The sequence below is a fragment of the Artemia sp. Qi Xiang Cuo genome, chromosome 12, assembly GCF_049724085.1.
Source record: "Artemia sp. Qi Xiang Cuo chromosome 12, ASM4972408v1, whole genome shotgun sequence".
Taxonomy (NCBI): domain Eukaryota; kingdom Metazoa; phylum Arthropoda; class Branchiopoda; order Anostraca; family Artemiidae; genus Artemia; species Artemia sp. Qi Xiang Cuo.
Genome location: NC_142805.1, coordinates 16,051,804 through 16,073,011, shown reverse-complemented (window position 1 = coordinate 16,073,011; position 21,208 = coordinate 16,051,804). Strand labels below are relative to the sequence as shown.

The 21,208-nt window shown below is 35.0% G+C and overlaps 1 protein-coding gene across 1 annotated transcript in view; it reads right to left on the bottom strand.

Annotated features, from left to right (window-relative positions):
- Positions 1-21,208, bottom strand: part of vir (VIR_N domain-containing protein) — a 126,850-nt gene that overhangs the window by 57,079 nt on the left and 48,563 nt on the right. Inside the window, exons 4-7 of the mRNA XM_089097800.1 lie at positions 15,804-16,134; positions 7,568-7,782; positions 5,956-6,045; positions 1,986-2,238 (exon numbers count right to left, since the gene is read on the bottom strand). Coding sequence (XP_088953926.1) covers positions 1,986-2,238; positions 5,956-6,045; positions 7,568-7,782; positions 15,804-16,134 — 889 coding nt within the window. The remainder of the gene's footprint in view (positions 1-1,985; positions 2,239-5,955; positions 6,046-7,567; positions 7,783-15,803; positions 16,135-21,208) is intronic.

Below are 21,208 nucleotides of genomic sequence, written 5' to 3'. Positions count from 1 at the left end.
GCAGGCTTCTATATATGGATACTCATTGTCGATTGTCTTCTAACCACAGACAATTTGAGACGGTCTTTTCATATTGCGGTCTTTTCAAAGATATTAGACAATCACAGCAAGTCCGTTTTATAACAACGATATGTACCAAACTACAAAGTTTTGGCTTTCTTTTTTAAGGTTTTTTTTTTGAATTGTTGTAATCCCTTGTTAAAATATATACAAATATGTTTGCTATTACCAGCCACCGGGTCTTTTCATACTGCATACTGTCTTTTCATACTGCAGTATTTTCAAAGATATTTGACTGTTAAATTAAGTCAAACCTCTAACAACAATTTCTACTGAACTTAAAACTTTAGGTTTTCTTTTTTAAGGTTTTTGCACTTCTGTGACTCTCCGTCAAAATATACAAACATAATCTTGCAACAACCAATTTTTTGTTCTTCATTTAATTTAACGTGTTTTCATACCGTGTCTTTTCAAAGATATTTGATTATTAAACCAAGTCCAATTTATAACAATGATTTCTACTAAGCTTCAAACTTTTGGTTTTTTTTAAGGTCTTGGAATTGTTGTAATCCCATGTTGAAGTATATACAAATATTTTTGCAATTACCAGTGTTTTGCTCTTTACGCACTTTAACGTCTTTTCATTCTGCAGTCTGTTCAAAGATATTTGATTATTGAAGCTAATTTTTCCGAAATTAACGAACAAAATTCTAACAAATTTTCTCAAACTTCTGACCTATGTAAATTGTTTTTAGGCCAGAATATACCAGGATGCCAGTTTTCCCCAAAAAAACCTGGAGCCGTTTTTGGGAAAAAATAAACAATTATTGCTCGTTTATATATATATATATATATATATATATATATATATATATATATATATATATATATATATATATATATATATATATATATATATATATATATATATATATATATAATACATATATATATATATATATATATATATATATATATATATATATATATATATATATATATATATATATATATATATATATATATATATATATATATATATATATATATATATATATATATATATATATATATATATATATATATAAACGAGCAATAATTGTTTATTTTTTCCCAAAAACGGCTCCAGGTTTTTTGGGGAAACTGGCATCCTGGTATATTATTATTGTATATAATATAATATTGTATATTATATTAAGTATATAATATTGTTGGGATCCGTGCCTCTTTATTATCAGATAAATTTCTCTTTTCTCTTATAGGTAGATTTACCTACAATATTATTTTATTTACAGTTAAACTCTCGTAGAGGCTAGTATAATTTCAATGTAATAATTTCGCAAGAGGAAAGAAATTGGTTTGTATCATAGTTCCATTTTTATCTAGGTAAATCTTGCCATTGAAACATAATTTAGGAGTAAAGCCAGTTTAATTTTGATCCCCATACCTTTTATTGGCGCGTCACGTGATGGTGAAGTCACCGCGTCACGTGATGGTGAAAGAGGCGACTTTACCTCTTTTATGTTTATAAGCTTTTTGAGTTAGTTCCAGTCTAGAGTTTAGCAAGTTAATGTTGAATTTAATACTGGTAAATAAGAGTAAATTATCTTTTCTACAGTTGTATAGATATTTTTGCCTCAAACCCTGGTGGGGTAAGGAGAGAGTATTTGAAGTACAGGGCTAAGGAGAAGGGCACCGGAGGACACGCTCCCCTCCAGAGAGATATTTATAGAAAAATTATTGACGGTACAGGAAGAACTCCATGGAACCGTGACACCATACCCTAGTACCATAAGTAGTTAAGTAGTGGCACTGAGTGGCGCCGTGCCACGTAGTTGGTGGCGTTAGGTAACATATATATATATATATATATATATATATATATATATATATATATATATATATATATATATATATATATATATATATATATATATATATATATATATATATATATATACTACTTGCAATAAAAATATATTTACTTTCAGGCGTCATGTTTCCTCCTTGGTTTGATGCCTCAAATTCAAGGTAAACTAGTGCATCAGGGAGAAGTCGTGCAACTTCCTCGACAGCGGTGACAAATTTCTCACCGATGCCATTGCTTGAACTTGATTCTAAAAGGATTTCCTGTAATTTTTCTCTACTTGTTTTAATTTTTTGGTAATCTTCCGAATTCAAATGAGGCAGCTGGCGAAGCAAGGTCATATAGCGGGTTTCACTTGGATCGGCCAAAAACTAAAATGAGATAAATCGAAATAATAATATCTATACTAAAAACCTTTAATGAAACAAAATTCTTTGATAGTATTCCCAAGAAGAAGAAGAACAAAAAAGGCCGAGATAAGATAAAATAAGCTATACTATTTAATTAAATAGTCAATTTAATAGCTTTAATCAGCAGTGTTGTCACAAGTTCTCCATAGAGGGAACGCTTGAGGTTTTCCTTGCTTGAAATAAAACCACTGAATCCAAAATTATCAGTTGAAAACAAGTACACCACTTTTCTGATCAAGGGAAAAGACCAAAAGTGATATTTAGTATTATTTATTAAAATTTGCTTTATGAAAAGTGCAACTATGGGAACAAATCACCAGGGTCTTGATCCTTTTGCATACATGATAAAACTGCACGGGATTCACCATAAGTTGCAAACAAGCACAACAGTAATCAAAATTACAAACAGGGTTGCCGTTCTTTACTCTTTTAAACAGTGATTTGGCTTCCAAAATTTGAGTTCCTATTACAGCAATTGTGTATCTAATTGTCCCCCCAATGGTCTTGATTTTCTCCCGTTCTTTGCAATTAAGAAATAACATAGTGGCTGCATAAGTTCCATTCATTCATGTTATAAAACATCATTTATTTCATCAGTATTGCAAAAAAACTGGTGATTTTTTTTTTTTGATGATTTATTTTATATATATATATATTTTAAATATGATTTTTTAACAGCTCTGGAAACAAACATTTAGACATAATATAATAACCATTCAGACGTAATAAATAAACATCTAGACATAAGACACATTTCCCCCTTCATCCGACAAAAAAAGACAAATAAATGGTTGTATATTCAACACTTTAAGCTTTCAGCTAGGGGCACAATTTTGCCGAAGTCCAACACGCCAAGCCCTGCAAAATTCGACCAAACTTCCTCCCGTGTGAAATTTCTTCACATTTTTTTTCAATACTTTTAAATTTTAGAATTTAGCCGTATGTCAGGCAATATTTGCTAATTTTAGCAAAACAAAAGCAGAAAAAGAAAGAATAATAGAAAAGAAAAGAAAAAGCAGAAAAAGAAATAAAAGAAGAGAAACAAAGAATAATAGATAAATACACTTAATAAACACTGCCGTTAATGGGAGCAAAAGTCAAAATTGGTTTAAGATTTAACAAACGAAACTTGTCACAAAAAGTGCCAATAACTGTTGAAAACAAAAAGCAAAAGAAGTTAAAATAAATAAGTTTACAAGAAGAAAAAATAGAAGAATTAGAAGAAAATAGAAGACTTAGAAACTGAATAGCATAAAAATGGGAAACAGCGTTAAAAAACTCAGAAAATATTAGCTGTAGAATTGAAACCGAAGAAAGAATGGCAAAAAGTAATAAGTCGTTTTAAACAGCCTGACTCAATCCTTAAAGTATTGATTAATTCTATTTACTTTATCCTGAAATTAATTATTAAAATTAATTGTCTTCGAATAAATTCTAAAAAACTTGCTAGTTTCTAGCTTGACTAGCTTACATTTTCATTCAATACAAGATGAAGGGGATTCGATACTATATAGAATAGATACAATAACGGCAGAAAACTAAAAGCGGACATCTACTTTTTCTAAAATCTTAGAAAAACCTTGTAACTTTTCTTGTTTTGTGCTGGAGATAGATATAATTAATTTTAGAGAAACTTATATCATTCAGAAGTGTAAATTTTGTTTTTTCGACCAAACGGAGCAGAACCTTCTTCTTAAAACTTGGAAAGGTTTGTCCCTAAAAATTTTCTAATATACCTGCTAAGAAAGTGCCAAAAATCACCTAAAAAAATGTCATTTGATCAATTTGACAGCTCGTCGAATTTTCTGTGGTGAAACCCGCTTACATTGAAAACTTTGCCGACACAATTTCATTGTCTTGTCAATCAAATTTCAAAATCTAATCACAAAGTGTCAATAGGTTTCAATTCTAAGTTCTCACCTGGGAGAACTTAGAAAGGGGAGATAATTCTCCCCTGGAAGAGTTCGCTAATGGACCCTTTGCCTTTAAGACAATCAGCCGACGTTGAGGCTCATAAAATGATGAATAAGGTATTCAATCCTCTGAATATAATTCCACATAGATTCTTTTTAAATTCAAACAGACGGACACTTTGCATTATATAGATAGTGAATAATGTAAAATAATATATAATATAAATAATATATATAAAATAATATGTATCTATAATATATAGATAATAATATATATAATATATAATCTATTATATAGAGCAGTTGAACGTAGAAGGGTTTTATCTGATGTTTTCCCCAAAATGCGTTATTTCTTAAATACGTTCTAAGATCACACTGGATATATGTACATGACTTTTGACGACAAAGAGAACAAACAAAATATGATAAAAAACAACAACAAAAGAACGAAGGTATTATTCAACCAGTTGAGAAAGTCACCCTTGTTTTCCTATTTGATTTTTTTTTGTTATATTATTTAATTTTTAATGTTATATCATTTAATTTTATATTTAATTTTTTCTCGTCTTTTGTCAATCCCTTTTTTTTTCAAATACAAAAATCATTTGAGTTTTGAGCTTTTCATACTAAAACTGTTTGTGTACTGTTTGTGTATATTGATTCAAATCTATTGCGTCTGCGTTTTGTTACACGGATGAAATTTAATTTGAAATTTAAGAACATATTTTGGCAGTTGCCATACGTTCTTAGTCTCAAGTTATTATAAGCTCTGATTGATAACGGATGGCTATTTAATTCTTTTGTTGCTATTGTTGCGTACAAATATGGTGGATTGATAACGCTAAAAACTTTATAAAAATCACCACTGCAGGATTTAGTGTTAAGCCCAAAGCTGTGCTAGCACATTCAACTCTACAAAATTATATAAGTTACAAAAAAAATGTAAATAAACAATTTAAACGGATAAAATAAAATAAAACGAAATAATAACGAAGATAAAATGAAAAACCACATCAAGCTTAAGGCCACCATTAAAAATAACCCTGCCTTGTTCATTAAGCTTTTTAGTTTCTGTGGTGAAACTTTTTACAATAGATTGGGTGGTCTTGCCACAACTTTTAGAGCTCAGACAATAGATCCAAATTAACCACAGAAAACTAAAAGCCAATACCTATTTTGCCGAAATCTTAGAAAAACCGCTTAACTTCACCCGTTTTGAGTCGGAAATACTTAATGAAACTTTATATTTCATAATTATATTTAATGAATGATAATATTTATATGAACTTAATATTTATATTTAATAAAACTTGCATAATTAGAAAGTACAAATTTGGTGTTTCCCATTAAATGGAGAAGAATTTTCTTTTTAAGTTCCGGAAAGGCCATAAAATGTGAAAAAAACAACAACAAAATTTTGCATTCCTGCTCGAAAAAAGTTAAAAATTAGCTCGGAGGACTTTGACTAGAGCACTTTGTCCAAAAATGACTTTGGACATCACTAGAGCACTTTGACAAGCGTGAGGGTTCCCTGTGGTGCCACCCGCTATGATAAAAACCTTGAGTTTTTATCATTTATGCTTTAGGTTTATTGGATAGAGAGCGCTTTGCTTAACAATTAGCAAAAGTACTTTACTTCATTTGAAACTAGCCTCTCGTTAGCTTTTCGATCAAGAACCACAAGAACGATCAAGAACCACAAGAACGATCAAGAACCACAAACAAGAACCCCTAAGGCAGAAAATGTAATGATCAGAATAAATACCTGATACTTTTTTATCTCAAATGACTCCGGAGTAAATGTTTTGAAGAATTCTTCACCAAAATCTGGCACCTCATTCTCACCATCTTGATACTACAAAAAGGAAAAAGATCAATAATGGCTAAACTAAAAAAACAAGGTCACTGGCCACACACACCGGCTGACAAAGATAATGGACAAAGAACCTTCACAGCCAATGATGGCGTCAACAATTGTCTATATTTCAGTTGCCGAGTCCTTTTTGAAGAGATAGGTAGGACCTGTCAACCAGCATTATGCAGCAGGGATCAAACCTGGGCCCCATATTGCCAAGCAGAGATCCCCTGCCAGCCAGATTTAAAAAAATCTTTATCACCACTGTACTGCGAAAAAAAAAAGAAAAAAAAAAACAAAAAAAACAAAAAAAAAAAACAATGTTTTACATTATGTCAGGCCCAAGGAAACTTAGAAAACAAAATACAGCCCTCCACTTTATATTCTGTTTGGCCCAAGGGAAATAAAAAATAAAAATAAATTACATGCTTGATTCCGAGCGACAGCCAATGGGTACAACTGGGTTGTATGAATAGCTCAGCTATCTTTCCGTATCAAGATGGGAACTTGCCCTCCAGTAATATTGTGATTAAATAGAAAAATAATACTGGGTAGAGCAAAACAGAAGAAATAGGTAAAAACCTGGAAATAGTCTGGTGACTGTGTTGCCAGACCCTACGTTATAAATACAGTAGCAAAGTACTAATAAGAGCTAATTTACGAAGATAGAGATTCAAATAAAGATGATAGACATGGACTTAGGAAACCAAATTCATGAAGATCAAAAGATAAAGAATCGAATAATAGTAAAACAAAATATACCTACATCAAAATAATGAGCTGTCCTAGCTAAGTTGTTGGCACGCCATGTTGGGAATCCTTTGTCCGATTCCTGGGTTCGATTCCTGGTGTGACCGGTTATTTGGTTTGGGACGGGGGTCAGTGGTGTGACTCTGTAGACGTAGCCAGAGTCGACCCAGATCAAAATGGGTACTTGGAGAAATCAGGAGGAAGTGTTCAGGAGGGGTGTGCGAAAGCACAGGATGGCTGGCCCCCAACTCCCCGCTGCATTCCTGGCTGACGGGCCACGAAACGGAAATCAGCACCGCCAGTTTGGACCTTAAGAGTCTAGTACCGTCATACTTACTTTTTTACATCAAAATAATTCATTCCATCCTACAAACCACAACAGGCCAAACAATGAGGAATTAACCTAAGACAGCAAAATTTGCTACTTTAAATGAATATTTCGGCTCTATATCCAAAGGCAGTCATCAGCAAAGCACATACAAAAATATAACTTACAATAAAATGCATAATCATTGAAACTAAATTAAAAAAATAAAACAGCCTCCGAATTATTACTTCAAGGAGGCTAGATAATAGACCAAATAATAAATATTAGATAATAGGTCTTAGAAAGCTAAGTTCAAAACTGAACAGATAAATAGCTAAATTCCGAAAAAGTATATAGCAATAGTAATTAGTATTATAATAATTAAATGTTAATTAATAATTAATTATAAGCATTAATTAATTAGTTTTATTAATAGTAAAAATAGCAGAAACGGCATAAACTTACATCAAAATCATCCATTACATCTTCATCGCTTAGAATTTCTTCTAGATCTTCCCGCTCAATGTCCTCAACTTCGGGAGTATCTTGTAGCCGCTGAACGTGTTCTTGGATAATTTCTTCGGTTCCAACGCTATGAACAACTTCCTTTGATATCTCAGGGGTCACTACACCTTCAAATGATTTTGAGTGGAAGTCGGCGCTTGACGGGGCTATGGTAGCTGCAAAACAATACAAAACTAATTAGACTAAACTAATTAAACTAATTCATAAATTTGCCTGAGATTAAAAAATATCTCAGAAGAAAGAAAGAAGTTAGTAACTTTAAGAGTAGGCCCTATTTTTTGGCTACTAAGATTTTATTTCTCTGATTTTACATTATTCTGCTCATAATTCATTATTTGCTAATCAAGATGCTAACATCTTAAACCTAACAGATGTCAGTTGGAAGAGCTTAAACTGAAATATTTTCCCCCAGTACACCATTGACCCTGTGGTAGCACACATGACTGACGCTCTATTTGGCAATACGGGGTCCAGGGATCGCCCCCCCCCCCTGTAGCAAGGTTGCACGACAGATTTGCAATTTGTCCCTGTAAAAAAGACCCAGCAACTGAAACATCAATTCGACGGCCTTCGTGTCAACAATGGCCCCGGAATTTTTTTTTTTTTTTTTTTTTTTTTTTTTTTTTTTTTAGTTGGGTATTGATGACATTCCCACCAGAGTCCTTATTACATTGAAAAGAGGAGATTCGTTTCCTAAAAAATGGTCTGAAAAGTACGGTCAGAGCCATCACATTTTCAAAAAAAATCGTTGTCTAAAAGATGAATGATCTCAACAGGGCCATACCCAGAATTGTTTCCGATGGGGAGGGGGGGGGTACAAAAGGATTTATTTCGAGGGGGGTGCAGAAAATGACTTTCAAAATGCATAAAAAATTTGGTGTTGTGTTTTGTTACGTTTTTACGAGTCAGACAAACATTTCGGAGGGCGGGGGGTCAAAATCCCTAAAATCCCTCCCCCTTTGATACGGACTTGGATCACAACAGACAGATTAGTCAAAAACCGGTCTGGCGTGTTCTAACGTCACAAGGGCTTCTTATCTGACGGATCCCCAGTTTCCTCGTACCAAATGTACAATAGGTAGCAACAAACGCTTATTCAGCCATATGATGCCTGATAACTGTTAACCTGATAACTGTATAACCTAATAACTGATAACTGATACACGCACACTATAACTGTAACCCAGAAGTAGCAATAGAAAAGAAATGATGCTAGCCATATTTGGTTATACAATTTTTTCTAGAGCCTCGTTTTCAGGCAGCGGGTTCCAAAACAGGTTGACAACCAGCTCCGAATGGCTGAAAAGATTCAGTTACGATCCGCTTTCAGCCATCGATTTATCTTCCGTGTTCAACCCGGGTTTGTTGAATCTGAATCCCGTTGCTCGGCCTCGTGGTTGCACAATTCTTGGCATTCAGATTCAAGAATGAACAACAAAAGTAAAAATTAGTGAAGATCTGAAACATCATATGCTACAAATTATTTTAACATTTCTTGGCCCAAAAATAACATTTCTTGGCCCGAAAATAACACTACGACAGAAAACCCTCCCTATTTCTCGTCCCCACACTCACAAAAATTCCCAAATTTTAATATCCACTTTCCAACTGCTTCCTATTTTATTTTCTAAACAACTTCTATGAATCACATCCCTCCAAAAAATTTCCCTTCTAAGTACCTTCAGTTCTTCACAATAATACATAAAACGTTCTAAACCTTCAGACTCCCTGCACATCGGATAAGGGAAGGGACCTTTCCGTACCTAAACCCTCCCTTAATACTTTCTTCTTCCCCCAAGCGGCATAAAATTCCCCTTACTGATAAAACCCATTTTAAAGTATCATTTTACAAACACATATATATATATATATATATACATATATATATATATATATATATATATATATATATATATATATATATATATATATATATATATATATATATATATATATATATATATAGGTAAAACAGTATATAAACTTTAAAACAATAAAGTTTCAATAAAATTTCAGATATAAATTGTTGATTTCAAATAAAAAACTGAATTTTTGAGAACTGGTTCATATAATGCAATTTTAAAAATCTCTTCTCTATTCCCAGACTTCCCAGCAGATATCGTTTTCAGCGGAGATAGTTTCAACCCCGGATTTCGCCACTAAAATCCACTTCGTGAAAACTCTTGCTGCCCTAAACGTGTACAACACGTGAATATGTAATTCCACGGACAAAATCCACGTACAACACGTGAATATGTAATTCCACGGACAAAATCCACGTACAACACGTGAATATGTAATTCCACAGACAAAATCCACGTACAACACGTGGATATGTAATTCCACAGACAAAATCCCCGTACAACACGTGAATATGTAATTCCACGGACAAAATCCACGTACAACACGTGAATATGTAATTCCACGGACAAAATCCACGTACAACACGTGAATATGAGCTTTCATGCTTTCAGCTATTAGTATCATTATACATCAAATATTCAGTTTAATTTTTTTAGTTCTTTCGAAAATTATTCAAGGCGATTATAGTTTCACTACAAACAAGAGTTTGGATACTGCCCCCTTACTTAACTGTAAATAAAAACCAAAAGCTTACTGCGTCATTGGCGCTTCGCTGAAAACGAATTGTATTACAAATATTTTCTTTTCCAGTTCTTACAGCATTGAAAATGAAAATAAAATTACAGAGAAATAAAACCTTGAACTGATGGATCTTTCAACAATTAATATCATTATGTGATATTAATTTATCATTATATCATTATAATTTTTATTTAAACAATTAATTATCAACAATTAATATCACTTTTATTTTGTTTACACTTTCCAAGACTGTTCAAGACACATATTGTTTTCAGTAAAGCGCCAATGACGCAGTAGGTTTTAGACTTTTTCACTGAGAGAAGGAAGCGATACCCAAACTCTTGTTTGTAGTGATTTTTGTTCGTTTCAAGCTTGATTTGCATATTCAATTTAAGTTTCAATCGTTTTAACATTTATTTATTCATTTACATTAGCATCTATTGTATGTTAGTTGGCATTGATTCTTTATTTAATTTCTGTTCGTTTTGGGTTTTATTTATACTTAAATAGCAAAATATTTTTTTCGTTTTAAGCTTGATTTGCATATTCAATTTAAGCCTTACTCGCTTTAAGATTTATTTATTCATTTATATTATTACTTGTTGTATGTTTTTTTGTTATGATTGCTTATTTAATTTCTGTTCGTTTTGGGTTTCATTTATTCTTTAATAGTAATTTCTGGTCGTTTTGAGTTTAAATTTTAACAGGTATTTGTATCTGCTGATCTTAAGTTTAAAATGGCCGTTACTTTTCTTGGAAAACTTCTTTTTCGAAAAGTTTTTTTAATTAATAATTTTCAACGCCTGCCCTCGCGCCTTGGGAGGTTGTGTAGAGCCGGAGTTTTCGTTATATGATCTTTGAATTATTTACAAAAAATGGCTATCTCAAAGTTCTTATCGGATGGGTGGGAGGAAAAAAGGGCGTGGAGGGGGGGGGGGCCAGCTGCCTTCGGATCTGTTTTTACTTTAAGCGTGAGCGATCAATTTCAATTTCCAATCGAAAAAATCCCCTCTTAAATTTATATGAGCATATTTTCCGTAAGAGCCTTATTTACCCCTATGGCTTTACTTACAACGCCTGCCCCCGGGCCCTGGGAGGTTGTGTCGACACCGGTGTTTTTGTTATATTACGTTTGAACTATTTTTAACAAAATGACATCTCAAAATTTTTATCGGATACATTTGGGGAAAAAGGGCGTGAGGGGGACTAGTTGCCCTCCGATCACTTTTGACTCTTAAATAGGGCACTAGAACTCTCGATTTCCAATCGAATGAGCCCCTTCCGAAGTTTATGCGACGACCCTATTCCATATGAAATGCCTCTGGAATTTCTTTTTTTTTTTAAATAAATAATAAAACAATGGAGCCGCGCGGCCTTTATTATAGGCAACGCTATAGCGTTGCCTCTGAGTAATCCTCGTAGTCCAAATCCCAAGGAGAGGTAATCTTCCTTAGTGGATATTTAGTCAGAGCTGAACTGTTTCCTGAACTAAACTAATCAGAACTAAAACTAGCCCCAAAAGAACTGAACTGATAATTAACCGGAACTAAATTGAGGATTACTGACATTAAATCTTCCTTAGCGGATAATTAGCCTTAGCATACCAAAACACACCGCAACTTGTATATTCACCGCGTCTAAGCAAGTAAATGTAAGACATCGGTGTGATATAGACACTGCACATAATCCTGCACATCCTATAAAGGAAAAGATATGAAGTCATAATATTTTAGCGCAAAAATATTGCTGTTAAGTTGTTTTTTTCTAACTTAAATGTAGGACATCATGAGCATGAAAGATACTACATTTACTTCTGCATATCTTGTTAGCAAACAAAGATATTTTATCTTATTTCTGCATAACATCTCTAACACAGAGAGCGAATGTCCTTCGGCAAAAGACTTTCGTAAACCGTCTGACTAAGCTTAATAAATGGTGGCTACTCATAATTAATAAGGGCAAAATGGTTTTTTAATCTTTATTAAGTGAACAAATCCTTTTACGGGTAAGGTCGTTGCTAATCAGTGATTTTACAACGGCCTTAAACGTTGTCCTTATGGAAACGAATTCTTATAAAAACACACCTATTCATCTACCGACGAATACTTGTGTGTTTTACATTACTATAGTTTGTGATTCACTCCTCTCTATGTTGCAGCTGGTGCTTAGGACAACCAGCCCCTCCCTCGTGTCATTTCAGTCAATTAAGGAAAAATATTTCGTCAGGAAGAAATATTTTTTTCACCGGCCCTTACAAAAGAGTAGTTACTAAGTTTGTTCTTCTTTTTTCAGCTTGCTGTTTAACATGCTCTTTTGCTTGGGACTAAAACAAACAAACCAAAAAAAAAGGTTGGTTCAGTGTTTCTGCTCAATTCGTGTTTACTTCAAAAGACAAGCTTTTCTACTTTTTTATTGAGCACCAAAGACGGCTTGGCGGAAAGCCTTGCCGAAATATCTGCTTTTGTCCTTTTCACTTCTTTCCTGTCCAATGGCCCTTAATTCGATATTCCATATCGATTCTTATTCGATATTCTATGTCTTGATTCGATTCTTAATTCGATATTCCATGTCGTTATTCCTTTTGACCTCGGTTGATTAAAAATATTGCAGGTTCTGTTTGCCCATCTGATTTCCGCTGACTAATCGATATTAGACTGAACGAAACGTTTTTTCAATAGTAGACCGAAATGACACGAGAGAGGGGATGGTTGCCCTAATCAACCATGGGAATTTCGGGGGGGGGGGGCTTTAACCTGGTTTAATCAGCACTTCCAGTGCTGTATAACAGAAATCTCAAAACAAAAACATAAAAATATAAGGCAGCATCATTCAGCAAGGGGGCGGGGGGGGGCTGGAGCTTCCCCAGCTCCCCACATGGGCGTCCATGTAAGCAAAACCTGCAACCTAGAGAAGAGTGAAGCAAAGACTATAGTAATCTAAAATGTACAAAAACCTCGTTTTTAAACGCGTTCTCCGAATTTAAAGAATTGTCATTTAAGATGAATCCAGAAATGTTAACTAGTACCCATATTAAACTTAAAAGTAAAAAGTAATGACGAAAACAAATTTATTGGGATTTCAAAAAGAGTTATAAAACCTTCGAAAAACGCGGCGCAGTAAAATAAAAAGTATAACATCGGAAACACTACAAACACTGCTAACAACTCACCGCAGCACCATGCCACCTGAGGCCAACACAATTACACACGCTCCTTCTCCATCCCAATCTATTCAAAGCCTCCCTCTTTACACCCTCCCAGGAAGTTCCTATTTCCCCTAAATCTTTCTATACGACATCCTCCCACCCCAACCACGGACGACCTGCTTTCCGTTTAGCCCTAGATGGTTGGCCGAAAAGGACAATAGTTGGCAACCTGTCATCCGCAGAACCTGTCCTAGCCATCTCAACCTTTCTATCATTATAGCCCTAGAAAGAGGGATTGAACCACATTTTTCGTACAGCCTGGTGTTTGAAATACCAGGTATTTCCTGGCATAGTCAGCCAGGTACCGAAAACAATCCGTAGACAATTTCTCTGGAAGACCCTTAACAGACAGTTTTCAGCCATCTAGTTTAAAATTTGACAAAAATCAAATTTTATTTTGAATAGCACAGATAAGTCCTTACCGTCCCTCCCCCCGGGTGCAAGCGGGGCACTGGAACATCATAAAGAAATATTTAAGGTTCATTAGGAGGTTAATGCTTAAATCTACGTACTTTCTTAAAATTCATCTTTATTAAAATATAGTAAAATTTTCAAAGAACTGCATTTTTAGTGTTAAAACAGACATAATGAACAGACTCTATATGAACAGTAATGCGGTTACAGCAGTTTCACCATGGGTGCTCCTCTAGGTCCTATTATGGTGCTCCTCTAGGTCCTATTATGGTGCTCCTCTAGGTCCTATTAAACTTCTAGGTTAAAACTCTCCGGTTTCACCATGAGTGCTCCTCTAGGTCCTATTATGGTGCTCCTCTAGGTCCTATTGTGGTGCTCCTCTAGGTCCTATTAAACGTCTAGGTTTAAACTCTAGGTTAAAACTCTCCAGTTTCACCATGGGTGCTCCTCTAGGTCCTATTATGGTGCTCCTCTAGGTCCTATTATGGTGCTCCTCTAGGTCCTATTAAACGTCTAGGTTAAAACTCTCCGGTTTCACCATGAGTGCTCCTCTAGGTCCTATTATGGTGCTCCTCTAGGTCCTATTGTGGTGCTCCTCTAGGTCCTATTAAACGTCTAGGTTTAAACTCTAGGTTAAAACTCTCCGGTTTCACCATGAGTGCTCCTCTAGGTCCTATTATGGTGCTCCTCTAGGTCCTATTGTGGTGCTCCTCTAGGTCCTATTAAACGTCTAGGTTTAAACTCTAGGTTAAAACTCTCCGGTTTCACCATGGGTGCTCCTCTAGGTCCTATTATGGTGCTCCTCTAGGTCCTATTATGGTGCTCCTCTAGGTCCTATTAAACGTCTAGATTTAAACTCTAGGTTAAAACTCTCCGGTTTCACCATGGGTGCTCCTCTAGGTCCTATTATGGTGCTCCTCTAGGTCCTATTATGGAGCTCCTCTAGGTCCTATTAAACGTCTAGGTTTAAACTCTAGGTTAAAACTCTCCGGTTTCACCATGGGTGCTCCTCTAGGTCCTATTATGGTGCTCCTCTAGGTCCTATTGTGGTGCTCCTCTAGGTCCTATTATACGTCTAGATTTAAACTATAGGTTAAAACTCTCCGGTTTCACCATGGGTGCTCCTCTAGGTCCTATTATGGTGCTCCTCTTGTTTCTTGGGTAGGTTCATGGACGACATTTTATGCTATTAGGATTAGGGATTTGAGTCCCTAAACCTGTTTCTTGACCATTTAAACAGGTTTGACAGATAAAACATTAAGGAAAGTATTGTCCGAGAAGATTTTACACATTCATTTGATTGAGGAAATCGTAGAAAATGCAGTCTTTGGTTGAAGGGTCCGGCATCTTTTCTGTAAAAAACATATTGTGAAATTATTTTTTAATTAATTGAATGAATGTTGTAAATAATTTCCGAGACCACACTGGCTAATCATGAATGTTGTTGAAGGTAAAAATAAGTCAACACGCAATAAAAATACAAATTAGGATTTAAGTGAAGCTAAGGATACTCAGCTATTCTAGGTCAAGCTTTTTAAGCGTAAAAATTGAGCCCAACAGAAAAGAAAACCGGATGCAGTTTTGAAATGGATTTTTGATAACAAGCAGTAAATGTATCAAAAGAATCGAATTTTACGATGATGTTTTCTTCATTCCTATTCTTTGGCTTGCAATTTCAAGGCCGTATCCAGGGGGGGGGGTAAGGGTTTGGACCCCCCCCCCCGATATATTTGTTTGACTCGTTAAAACGTAACAAAAATGGATATAAACAAATTTTGTATGCGTTTTTTGAGTTTTTTTGTGTAACCCCCCCCCCCCTCCTCCCGAAAAAAATATTTGAGTAGCCCCCCCCCCCCGGAAACAAATCCTGGGTATGGCCTTGTGCAACTTTAATAAAATATTAAAATATTAGGGGAAGTATTGTCCGAGAAGCGATTAGTTACCACGCGTTACCTGTGGGAAGAGTAGGACACCTGACAGGCATGTCTGCTTGAATATTTCTATTTTCTTCCTCTTCGCTTTCCACAACATGCTTTCTATAGTTTCTCTCATGGGCTTTACTTTTTTCAACCAAATCCACGGCAGCCTCCGTTTCCGCTACTTCTTCTGCTGGTTGTTGTTCAACAGTTGCTACCGTTACTTGCTCATGTTCAGATTCAACCATTTGAGTTGTGGAACTTACGACCGGTGGCTCTGACTCTGCATGGCTAGGGGCTTCTTTCCCATATACGGCAACTGTTATAGTAGAGTATTTGCCACTTATGACTAATCCATCGACAAAGTTCTAGAATAAAAAATTAATTGTCAAGACTTGAAAAAAATAATACTAAAACAGAAGTAAAAGAGAAAGAACAATCAAAAATAATAATTTATTTTCTTTCTTGTTTGGGACAGATTAAAAGAGGAGTAAAAAGAGGAAAAATGAAAAAAAAAACAAAGGCAAATACAACACTAACTACAAAACAAAAGAGAATAGGAACTCTTAAGAGTTGAATCTTCGGAGATTTGTACCTCCGATGCAAAAATACGGAATAAGATAGATGAGAGATAAAAGAAGGCAGAATATTAGAATAGAAATTGAAGATAAGTATTGAAAACTACTATCGCCACTTACAATATAGCATCCGGTGGCTTCATTGAAAAAGTAAATAAAAAATCCATAGAAAACTGGTTATTTGACAAGATTTATCTCCAATACATCAGATTTAAAGCCGAAACAGTGCTTATTAATTATTCAGAACACACTCAAGAATTTCACTCTGTTAGATTTGACAAAAACTGGTTTGCCTCTCTGCAATCGGTTATAATTTGCTTATTTTTAGTGAAAAAACAACGATGTAGGTATACTTTAATTTAATATATAATATATAGAGGTGATTAGGGGTTAGGTGTTTAATATAACGCGTTCTGGGCGGCCTGCTTTCCATAGTTTTCTGCTGTAGTTCCCATAATTTTGCTAATAAAATGATATATTTTCATCATATTTTGATATATTTCATTAAGATTAACCTAAATTCCCTTCTTGGGTGTGTTCTGAATAATTAACAAGTACCGCAGACATTTCTCTTTAAGAGATTATTGATCAGCATTTTTTACTTTCGAGACTTATTTCAAGTCAAAAATCCAGCCCACATGAGATAAGATTTATTTTTGAACTTTTCTATCAAAAACCCAGTTCAGATTTTCGAGTCGATAAACACACACACAAAAAGGCTAATATAACAGGGTTAGTCAGGAAAGAAAAAAGAAATTTTCAAAATGTCAAAGAAGTCAGAAAAAATTTCAATAGAATTATCAAAAACAATTCGCAAGACTAAACGAGAATAAACCAAATAAAAACACAAGTGTAGAATTAAGTCTCATTACTACAATATAACAAAATTACTACAGTAACAAAATTTAAAAAAAACAGAAACAGAGAGACTATAAAAAGAAAGCATAAAATTTAAGAAAAAAAAAAAAAACACTAAACAACTGGAAGATGAAATGAGAGTGGGGGACAGTCACTTATTTAACATATCCACTACGCACGGGGCCGAATTCTTCTATATCTTTCAGGGAAAATGTTTTTCGGCGTAAGGAGGGAGATTTTTGTTGCAATAGAACGAGGGAGGTTAGGTCGGACGGGGGGAGACTGACTGAAAAAGGAATTTGTACACGGGTTATGGAGGGCATTGTTGTCGAAAAGCAAGGAAATTTTTATTCCCCTTTCCTTGAGGGTGACCAGGTTGACTCTCCGAAAAAGGGAGACATAAGGGGCTTTACTCTCACTGAATATAATTTTTAAACACCTTTTTTGAACTGCTTATATAAAACAGGCCTAACTTACCTTGAGAAAATCTTATTAGGTTAAGCAGGTTAGTTGACTTTAAGCTCGTAGGCCTACTGGGAACACAATTATGCTTTCTTTATTATCCCTGAAATTTGAACTACCTGAAATGTATTAGTTTTATCAGACAAAGTCGCCGAACACCAAATGGTGTTGGTAGTTTTTCTTTACGATACTAGCGCCAACTTACCTTCTCATAAGTTCCCATGCTTTTCGAAGTTTCTACAACAACAAATGACCATCTTAAAATTTCTATCAGATGCATTTCGGGAAAATGCAACGTGTGTGTGTGCATGGGAGGGGGGGGGGTATTTGCCTTGTGATCACTTCGACTTCTTATAAAAGCACTATAACTAACACTATAACTCAAAAAAGTACTATAACTGGTCATGAGCGCCCATAGACTAAATTTTAGGGTGGGCTTACCTGGTCTAATCAGCACTTCCAGCGCTGTATAATTGAAATCCCAAGACAAAATATTGTCATAAAGAAAGAAAAACGAGCAAAAATGGGATTATTAAAGGCCAAATGAAAATACTGAAAAACACAGCAAAGCGAACGTTTCGAGAGTACAAACGCCTCTCTTCTTCAGCAGGTCCTATTATGGTGCTCCTCTAGGTCCTATTAAACGTCTAGGTTTAAACTCTAGGTTTAAACTCTAGGTTAAACCTTTCCGAAGTCTATACAACCCCCGTTTCCATAAAAACCTTAAATGCCCTTGAGGCATACCTTACAACCCTTGCCGTGAGGACCATGAAGGGGTTCTCATCCTCAAAGACATAATTTTTGGAGTTTTAAACTACGTCAAACAAAATAACTATCTCGAGATTTTGACTGGAAGTGTTTGGGGAAATGAATGGCGTGAGGGGGGGGGGGTTGCCCTCTAACTGCTATACGTAATGAAAGAAGGTACTATCCCTTTCGATAAACAAACGACTTTGCTCTTGTCGAAGTTTCTACAACAGCAAATGATCACCTTAAAATGTCCATCGGCTACGTGTCTGGAAAGCATGACGTGTGTGCGTGTGTGTGTGTGTGTGTGTGTGTGGGGGGGTATTTGCCTTCTGATCACTTTGAATCTTAAAAAGAGACTATAATTTCTGATTACCAATCTAATGAGCCCTCTTTGAAGTTTATACAACCACCATTTCTATAAAAACCTTATATGCCACCAGGGCGTAATTTACAACCCTTGACCTAAGGGCTATATGGGGGGGGGGGGGTAACCTCAAAGACATAATTACTGGACCTTTCAACTACCCTGAACAAAATAGCTTTCTCAAAAAGTGTGATTGAATGTGTTTGGGTAAATGATCGGTGTATGGGTAGGGGGCTGGATGACCTCCAATCACTTTTGACAGTTAAAAAGGCCAGTAGAACTTCTGATTACCAATCAAATGAGCCCCCTTCCTATATAAAACTTATATTCCTACACGGCACAACTTATAACCCTTGCTCTTAGAGTTGTGGGGGAGGGGGTTTTATTCTCAAAGTCATAATTCCTGGACCTTAAAACTACACTAAACAAAATGGCTATCTCAAAATTTTGATTGGATGTGTTTGGGGAAGTGGTTGACGTGGGGGAGGGGGAGCTGTCTGCCCTCCATGAGCTCTTTTGAAGTTCCTATACCATTTTTTTTCTATACGAAATGCCCTGGTCTAAAAAAAACAATATATTGTGCCCACGTCGCTTTTTACTTAGGCAGCGCTATCCCACTGCCCACAATATTTTGAGACCCCTTAGGTCTCAAAGGATGTTTGCAAGAAACGCAATTATTAAAAACAAAGATCAAATGACATAGTTCTCCAACTTATTTAATTGCTGGTTCGTTTTGTTTTGAATGAATGAAATGTTTTCTTTTTTTTATTTACCTCAGTTGTTTGCTAGTATCCGTCGATGACAGTTCATAATTTTTTGGATTTTCTGCAAATCACGGATATTGGCGGATAACTTACTTGTGTAGCTGTAAGATAGTTGGTTATAGTTCTTATAATTTTTGGCTTTTATTTAATTTTTTTCATGTTTTGAGTTTTTGGTTTTTTCTTTGGTTTTTTGGTTCTTTTCACATTGACTTTCCGCGTTTGTTTTTTTTGTTGTTTTTTCTTCGGCACTTTCCTTGGATACATTATTTCGTTTCGCGCTGAAAGTCAAGGGCATTTAAGGTTTTTATGGAAACGGAGGTTGTATAGACTTCGGAGGGGGCTCATTGAATTGGAAATTGGTAGTTGAAGAGCCATTTTTAAGAGTCAAATTTATCGGAGGGCAGCTATCCCCCCACGTCATATTTCCCCCCAATGCATCTGATAGAAATCCAAAGATAGCCATTTATTCAGAAATAGTCCAAAGAGCTCATAACACGGCCTTTGGGATTGACACAACCCCCCAAAGTATGGGGATAAGGGTTTCAAGTTATTCCCCGGGGGGGGGGGGGTGTAAGGTTTTTATGAAGAGGGGTCTTGTGAACTTTAGAGGAGGCTCATTTAATTGGAAATGCACACTTCTAGTTCCATTTTAAGAGTCAGGCGTGATGGAGCGAAAAAAGCCCCCTCTCCCTGATATCCTCTTTTCCCCAAACAAATTCGATCGAAATTGTGAGACAGCCATTTTGTAGCCAATAATCCAAAGAGAATATAACAATATCTTCAGTAATCAAATATAAGAAATATTTAGGCGGACGTTGAATTAAATCAAAACTATTAACATGTGAACTTTCAAAAAGGTGACAAAGTAATATCCCGAGAACAATTTATATTATTAAGTTAGATCTTTAAGAGTAAGTTGTGGGGGATTTAGGACTAGCCAGAAAGCACTATGTGTATACTTTTAGTACTACAACTACAGTTACTGTAACCAAAGACGCTTAGAGTATTAAGATGAAACTTCTAGGAAGTGCTCCAATTAAACGAAAAAACTGTATACATGCAGGTTTTCAAAAAGACATATAAGCAATATCATAGGCAGCACCACTCTATAATAGCTAGATATATCATTGAAACATTTAAAGAAGCTAATTCGACTAAAAATTAAAAGTTATAGGGTCATTTCTAAGAGTAAAAAGAGATTGGAGGGAAATCAGCTTGTCTCTCAAGCCGATTTATTTCCCAAACACATCTAGTCAAAATTTTGAGACAACTATTTTGTTCATCATAGTAGAACGGTCCAGCAGCTATGTCCTTAGGAATATTGGGCATGTCAAATACCCACAATTATGCCAAACTATGGATTCTTATAGAAAAAAAACGAAAAGATACAAAACATTAATTTTCTTTCCATGAAAATGTTTTTGTCAATAAAAAACGAACAGAAATTCATATAAAAAAAAAACTTTTTCTACAAAACAAGCTTTTCAAAGAAAAGTAAAGAGCTCCATTTAGCCAAAAATGGGCAGAAATGAAGTCAAGTAATCAGCCAAGCGTAAAACTACCACAAATCACTTTCAATCAATAAATGAACTCAAAATGAACAGAAACTACAATAAATAGCCGAGTCAAACTCAAAATGAGCAAAAATTAACATTAGTAGGGCTGA